At 45.2% G+C, this 8,244-nt stretch overlaps 1 protein-coding gene across 4 annotated transcripts in view; it reads right to left on the reverse strand.

The window, feature by feature from the left end:
* Window positions 1-8,244, reverse strand: part of LOC128409969 (phosphatidylinositol 3,4,5-trisphosphate 3-phosphatase TPTE2-like) — a 28,099-nt gene that overhangs the window by 18,876 nt on the left and 979 nt on the right. For 3 of the 4 annotated variants that reach the window (XM_053380538.1, XM_053380536.1, XM_053380535.1), the window contains exons 2-5: window positions 5,243-5,336; window positions 2,711-2,788; window positions 1,896-1,943; window positions 1,107-1,268 (exon numbers count right to left, since the gene is read on the reverse strand). In XM_053380538.1, the coding sequence (XP_053236513.1) occupies window positions 1,107-1,268; window positions 1,896-1,943; window positions 2,711-2,788; window positions 5,243-5,292 (338 nt within the window). In that variant the 5' untranslated portion in view covers window positions 5,293-5,336. The remainder of the gene's footprint in view (window positions 1-1,106; window positions 1,269-1,895; window positions 1,944-2,710; window positions 2,789-5,242; window positions 5,337-8,244) is intronic. The other variant, XM_053380537.1, reaches the window with a different exon arrangement.

Here is an 8,244-nt window from a genome sequence, read left to right on the forward strand (position 1 = left end):
CCCTTGCATAAGGTCTCTGCGATTATCCCCTTGAATGCACAATGCACAAAGACTGTTCGGTCTTCCTGATCCCATTTGCATTGGTTCAGCCTCTCCTACACTGAACACACTCAGTGGCCTTGCGTTTTCCTGGTTTTTTAGATGTGACGGCCATTTTATATTGTGCCATGCAGCCATTTTGTGAATGTCATGCACAGCAAATTCCAGGTGTGCCCCCTATCCCAGAATGGTTGGGCTAAAGTAAGGTCTGCTCATTCCCAGAACTGGGCCTGTACACAAGAGTTACAAGAAAATGCCGATTTTAAATAGGAGACTGAACGAGCCATAACACCGGCACACATCACATTCGGGTAGGGCACCAAAAAGAACAGTTCAACTATGCACACTAACAGCCAACTCAGATACTGCATTCTGACAGCGCAGGACTTCGGCTGGTGCGTGTGGTTCCTTTGCACAGTGCGCCGAGCTGAGGGGGTGCAAAATTGAGCAGGCCCATAATTTGGGGGCACAAAATATTGGCCTTGCACAGGGTGCTGTATTATGAAACATTAACAAAGTCCGCCCTGGCATAGGCAGAATGAGGCTAAGAAACAAGAGAAGGAATCTGTAAGCTTTGGGGAGGGAGGTTTCCAGAAGTGCAAAAATTCTTAAAGGGGAAAAAAACCTAAGGGGGCAAACCCCCACTCTCTCAGAAGAAAAAAACACCCCAATACCCATGACCAATTAATTAGGAACGAGCATGCTCAGCGGCTACAGAATATTGACTGCTGGGGAAGGAAAAAATGGGGAGAGGGGACTGAATCAGTTGTGTGTGTGTGTGAATAGAACATAATATCCTGAAAAAAAGCTGGTGGGATTCTGAACAGCTGCAGTCAGCACAACAGGCTTCACTTGTTCTTCCCGTTTCCTAAAGAACATTTTTTAAGCCTTTCTCCCTATTCCAGATGCAGGAAGAATACTGTTGCAAAGGGGTTTTATGGGGAACTTTCAGACCTCTCTGCTAGCCCTCTGAATGCAAGGTCAATGCCTTATTCTATGAAAACTTATGCAGCTAAAAGAACAACGGTTTCACAGCAGCACAGATTTACAATGATTCCTGCTCTTACCCTTCAATGGACACTCGCAGGAGGACATCAAAGAGGAAAAAGAATGCTATGGCCAGAGAGATATTTCCAATCATGACATCAAGAGAGTGGTATTTGTGAGCAATCATTAGAGACAGAATCACAAGTGAAATGTCCACAAAAATAAGCACAATTCCGAAAAGCCTAAAACAAGCAAAGGGAATGGGGAAGAAAAGGAGAAAGACAGTCACTTCAAGGGAAGAATCATGCAAATGGAAATAAAAACGATTTTCCTTCATTGTAGTGGAAATATGACTCCTGGAAAAGGGATAGACAAATATGCTTTTATGAAGACATATTTAACACAATAAAGAACTGCAGGGGCAATCTTTGTCCACCAATTCAGCTTTGGTCTGTAGAGGAGTCCACGTGTTCAGCAGGCAGAAAGGTGTGGCAACCAATTTGCAGCTGTATTGCAGAGCAAAGCAACTTACTAATGCAAGTATCTTGGCTGATCTCAGGTTTCCAGAAAATTGATATCCCGTTATGTGTCGTACAACCCGGAAGCAGACTTGTGTGCAGTACAGATTTGGGCAAATGTTACTCAGCTGGAAACATTCCATATTGCAAGCATTTGATGTGCTTAGAAATTATGCTTAAGCCACCGAAAGTTAATTGGCTGGGAAAACGAATGAATCAAAGTTGCTTTCCTTAAATGAGAGCAATTTTCATGTTCGCAATTCTGTAGGTAGAAAGCTGTAAGGTATCAGTTTGCCAGTCTACAATTGCCTTCCCATGCTTCACTGATGTTCATGTTGTAGTAATACTTACCTGAATCCAAAAGACATCACAAACTGGGATACTTTTTTCTTTATTAGGCTGGTTCAGGGGGAGAAATGGAAATTATTATTATTACTATTATTAGGACTAGGATCAGGGTTTCAAAGAAATAGTAACTGAACAAATCAAGCCTACCAAACAAAAAGGTATTTCACCTGAAATATTTCTATCCTGCCCTTCATTGTAAAACAACGCCAATAAAACATAAATCATATACATAAAGCAGCAGCATATAAAACAAGGCACATAAACCACAAGCAAATGTTTAATTGCAATGCAACAAAAAAGCCCTTCTCAAGTCCGTAAGGAGGCAGCTATTTTTATAGCGGTTAAAGTCAGCAATTTCTGTAGTTCAGCTATATGACTGTGGCAATATGGACACCTGTATACCTCCTGCATTCAAAGCTTTTCATTTTTAAAAACATTGCTTTTCCAGGGCTCCTGGTTCTAGGCTGCGATCCCATTACTGGCTTAAACTGCAACTAGGTCGTTCCTTTTCTCAATTTGGATCAAAGCTGGCTCGGGGAAAACACATCAGAATGCAGCATATTTCTCAAGGACAGATATGGATTGTGACCAACGTCACAAACCACAGGGGTGCAAACTGGACGCCATGCGGTCATTGGGCAGAAAAAAAAGGTAGAAACCTCTGCTATATAGGATACTGTTAAGTTTTGTGACAGTCGGACCTGCAAAACGAATACTGTCATTTCAGCAAGCTCAATTTAAAAAAGCAGAGACAAGGCGATGAAGAGGTAATCCATCACTCCTACTTGTCTGGCACATTTTCTCCAAGTTCAACTCACTCTGTAGAAGAGTCTGATTCCGCTTCCTCTTTATCAGCACCATCGTCAAGATCCATTTCAAGCTCCCTGATCCGACTTCTGCCACAGAATTAATTGGGGAAGCAGATATATTAACAGAATTCCTTCTTGCGACAAGAAATAAGAGCTAAAGTGATGGGGGTTAACAAGCAGTCAACAAGCTCACCTCCTCCCTGAAAGTTAACGGGTTTCAGCAGTGAGCTTGTACCAGCCTGCGGCGAAAGCTTAATGGAAAGCAGTTGTGTCAGGTTCTCATTTTTACTGAGTGGAAGGCTACCACCACTTTACACCCATCTCTTTTCTCACAAGACTTCAAGAACTGGAAGCAGCAGATCAAGGTCAGGAATAGCAAGAGGCATGCGCAGAGAGGTCATTTTGTGGTGACCAGCCTTCTGCAGCATGTGACTTCTGCCGCAACCACATCCTGCCCTCAGTGTTCGAAATTCGCCAGGCGCATTTTGTACCTTGGCCACTTGCGACCAAGTGAAGATGTCTGGGCATCAGGATGGTGCCTGACATCACCACCATCTGAAGGTGTCTGCCTGGGGATCCCTTGTCTGTTTTCGCACACTAAAAAGGTAAAGGTAAAGGGACCCCTGACCATTAGGTCTAGTCATGACCGACTCTGGGGTTGCGGCGCTCATCTTGCTTTATTGGCCGAGGGAGCTGGCATACAGCTTCTGGGTCATGTGGCCAGCATGACTAAGCCGCTTCTGGCGAACCAGAGCAGCGCACGGAAACGCCATTTACCTTCCCGCCGGAGCGGTACCTATTTATCTACTTGCACTTTGACGTGCTTTCAAACTGCTAGGTTGGCAGGAGCTGGGACCGAGCAACGGGAGCTCACTCTGTCGCGGGGATTCGAACCGCCGACCTTCTGATCAGCAAGTCCTAGGCTCTGTGGTTTAACCCACAGCGCCACCCGCGTCCCTTTTTCGCACACTAGTACCACATTATGTAGAATTCTCTCAGTTATATTTTATCTGCACCATCAGAATAAATTTCAGGAACCAAGACGTCATTTCTGTGCAGCCTGAGCAAGAGCAGCAAACGACGTTGTAGTTAATTGTTGTCGCTTGCCCTTCACTTCCCCCACTTCACTGACCTGCTCACAGCTGTGAAGAATATCCCTACATTATGAATGGTCCATGTCCCCATTAAGAAAAAGAGGAATAGGCCAACATATATGTGGACTGCACCTGGGTCAAGCAGGTTTTCCTCTTCAACTTTTCCAAGTTCTTAACCTAGCTCAAGGTCGTCATGTAAACTAGCCAGATGTTTGATTGAGAATCAATCATAGTCAGTTCATCATTTGAAAAATAAGACTTTAGAGCTGCCTTGTCCAGAAATTTTGGTGACTGCAAACTTGGTTTAAGGAGCCATTTGGCAACTAGCTTATATATCTGAGTTTCTAACACTGGTTGACCTGCCCAGGTGCCCACTTGTGTGCAAGGTAAAGGTAAAGGGACCCCTGACCATTAGGTCCAGTCGTGGCAGACTCTGGAGTTGCGGCGCACATCTTGCTTTATTGGCTGAGGGAGCCGGTGTACAGCTTCTGGGTCATGTGGCCAGCATGACTAAGCCGCTTCTGGTGAACCAGAGCAGCGCACGGAAACACCGTTTACCTTCTCACCGGAGCAGTACCTATTTATCTACTTGCACTTTGACGTGCTTTCGAACTGCTAGGTTGGCAGGAGCAGGGACCGAGCAACGGGAGCTCACCCCGTTGCGGGGATTCGAACCACCGACTTTCTGATCGGCAAGTCCTAGGCTCTGTGGTTTAACCCACAGCACCACCCGCGTCCTGTGTGCAAGGCAGGCAAGTGTTATCACAAATGGAATAGTATGCAAAGCCAAGTAAATTGCCAACATACAAGAGTTCCCCTTCCCCTCAAGATTCATCAAAACAGAAGGTTCTGAGAGTTTTCAGGTGGTTCTTGGGAAAGATAGCTTTTGTCAGCCAAAGGAAGGCTGATGTTCTTTATCTTCCCCACCTGGTGATTCAAGATGGGGAAGTTCTGCTGTTTGGGTCTCTGGCTGCACATTTTCCCTTACCATGGTAAGCACCAGAGTTAAGAGGTTGGACAGACAGACTTTTAGGATACCGGCATGCAGTTCTCGTCAGTCACCTTAAGAGCAATAGCAATGCCCCCCAAATTAGGGTCGTTGGAAGAAGACTTAGGCTGCAGTCCTGAAAGGGATTACTCAGGGGACTTATTTTAAATATGGAGAAGTAAGGACAGTGCTGTTAGAGCACCAAGAGGAAAAAATAAGGTGAACAGCAGAAAAGACTTAAGTGGACAGATTTAAGAGGTGTGATTTATAAACTTCATGAACCACATAAAAGGGTTGAAGGATCTATTTGTGTTCTCGCACTATGATATGGAGTCACTAGACACACTTACAGCAGGTTCAGGGTCTTAACCCAGGATTTTCTGGTTTCTGCACAGAAAATACACTCACTTCTACTGACCAGCAATCCCTTCCCATTATATCCCATTCAGGATAACTCACACTTGAGTGTCATGGGCCACCACATGTTGTCCATCTCTTTCGGTTTCCATTTTTCTCTTGTGGTTTTCGGAGCAAAACAAAACAGATGGTTTCCCTGTTGGGGCAAAATAGGATACCCCAGAAGTTGGCTTTATATACACCAGGCTGCAACCCTAACCCCATTTAGGTAAAGGTAAATGGACCCCTGACGGTTAAGTCCAGTCGCGAACGACTCTGGGGTTGCAGAGCTCATCTTGCTTTACTGGCCAAGGGAGCCAGTGTTTGTCTGCAGACAGCTTCCAGGTCATGTGGCCAGCATGACTAAGCCGCTTCTGGCGAACCAGAGCAGCGCACGGAAATGCCGTTTACCTTCTCACCACAGCGGTACCTATTTATCTACTTGCACTTTGGCGTGCTTTAGAACTGCTAGGCTGACAGGAGCTGGACCAAGCAACGTGAGCTCACCCTGTTGCGGGGATTCGAACCGCCGACCTTCCGATCGGCAAGCCCAAGCGGCACAGTGGTTTAGACCACAGTGCCTGGGGGTTAAGTCTTACTTATATTTTAAAATCAGATCAAAGCTGGGTGGGGGTGGGGGTGGAATTCATCAAAATGCAGTATTTCTCAAGAAGCTACGGAACAGATGTGGATTGCAGCTAATATTGTCCAGTGTACGAGGCTTCACAAACCAGCGGTGGAAGAATAGAGGACGCAGAGTAAACAGGAGTGTACACACAGCCTGAACTGCACTACACTTTGCTCCACAGAGCCTCATTCTGCAGAAAAACAGGATTCACACAACACATTATGAATTGGATCAAAGAGCTTCGTATACATTTGCTCACCAACTCGCACATCACCCCTGCAAAGCAGGTCAAACTCATGACCACCACAATGCAAGCAATGAGGCTGAGACCCAGGAAGCAGTGGTTTGCTTAATGTCAGCCAAGCCTCCTGACCGGGTCAGTCTGTGCCTTGACTGCATCGCTTCAAGCAATGGGGGCGGGGGGAATGCTCTGGGGATTTAATAAGCCTCCATACAAAAAGGATTCTCTGCATATAGAAAACTAGAATGTCAGAGTTCCAGCCTAGATTCCTCCCTGATACAAGTATGTAAGGGAGAAGGGTTCAAGTTTAGATTATGCACTAGAAGGGTTCAAGCACTAGATTTCTGGGAGGAATTGGGGTTCATACAGAAAGGTATTCATGTTTCATTCAAGCAATTCCCAACCTGTGGCACAAAGAGTACAAGAACACTTCTGTCAACAAATGTTGGAAAGAATAAGAGAGTCCCTTGCAGCTAAATCCTGCTCAAGTTTACTCAGAAATAGGGTTGGGAAAGAAAGACAGCAGCCCTTTGAAATTCACACTTCTCCCTATTTTGTGTTGCAGTTCTCCAACCAACAAACCAGTACAGAAATGTGTGCTTAGACGGCATTTGTACGTTTCGCCGCATAACTTTCTAGGAGGGCTAGATACTTATTCCCCGCCCCCTTTGTTTAAATGAAAGCTTTGGGGCACCCGTGAAAGCCTTTGTGGGCACTATGACTACCCCTAAACCACTGGGTAGCTCTAAACCATGAGTAACATTGTGTAATTGTATTCAAAAGCCAGCAGTGGGAGCACACTGGGAGCAGAGTAAATGGCAATGTGTTCTCAGCCTAGGTATGCACAGGACCTGCAACCTTAAGTTTTGTCCAAACCAATAAAAGGAGACTGCACTGTTACAGCAAGACACCTGATCTGCATTAAGCAGTCTTGAGAACATCTCCCAGTGTGTAAAGACTGCATATTCCGTACAACAATTTCTGTCTTCTTGTGCTTGCAGAACCAGAGCCAAACCACAGGAGATCTATGGAGCCATGAATAAGAGAGTTAACTTCAAAGTTTGCAGCTGCACAAAATATATTTTTGGGAAAAGAAAACCCCAAACATAACAACGCAATGGCACAGAATATTAGCTGGCTGAGTTGGGAGGAGTAACAGACAACTGGTTGAGAGAGGCAGATACATGCAAATGTGCATATATGGTTTTTTATTTAAAATAATAACCACCACCTCATTCCGGGCAGATCACTTCCTGGATCTCACCCAGAGATGGAAGACAGGAGAAAGCCAAAGGAAAAATAACAAGCTGTAGTTGGGAGCAAGTGGGTCCATATACCCCACCCCAAAAAATATAAGGGCGAATTTGGGGTTGTTGGGGAGGGGGAGAGAAACTCGTTAAGTCCGAATTGGAAGAGGACCTGCTGATGCAACAGAAAATCCTAATACACTATTTTTTAAAAAAACAAACCTGCTAAAGCAAATTACAAAGCAAAAGCAGTCTACTATCCCCAAATTGCTGGATGGGGCTGTTGCTAGAAGAGAGTAGCTTACAGCAGCCCTGCAATGTAGTGGACACTGAATACTGCACGTCAGGCCCCAAGTGTTTTACAACCTTTGGAAAGTATTGCAGCCTGGGCATGTCTAAAGCTGAAAGAGTACCTTACAACAACCACTGCTTCTCTCCCCACACTGCAGGTTAGGCTTACATTTTCAAGAATCCCTGCAGTATAGGGAACTGTCTTATCCCTATAGCAGGTAGGCAGGATGTGCTGAGAGAATAAGCTGGTGGGTGTGGGACCACTACTAGGTCACAGCCCGATCCAATGTGGGTTGCAACAGCGCACAAATATTTGATTTGTTGTTGTTGTTCTTTTAAAAAAATGAGTCTTCAACTGCACACTTGGGTTAAATGTGGGTCCCGTGTCTAACTGAAGACTGCTGGCTTTTACAACAATCTTACAGTGCCTTTCACTCTTAATATTTCAGACCAGAGGCTATGCTCACCGCCCTTCCAACCTCCTCTCTTGCTAAACAAAGCACCGAATTGCACCAGAGAAGCTTGCGATGTTTGCACTGACTTGCATACAGGTTGCTGTAGTAGTTCATAGTGTTCAAACCTTTTTAGGGGAGTTTCAGCCCCCCCCTTAATGACAATGGCGATATAGATTTTGCACATTAACACAGACCCAAGTTAA

Source organism: Podarcis raffonei, chromosome 3 (assembly GCF_027172205.1).
Source record: "Podarcis raffonei isolate rPodRaf1 chromosome 3, rPodRaf1.pri, whole genome shotgun sequence".
Taxonomy (NCBI): domain Eukaryota; kingdom Metazoa; phylum Chordata; class Lepidosauria; order Squamata; family Lacertidae; genus Podarcis; species Podarcis raffonei.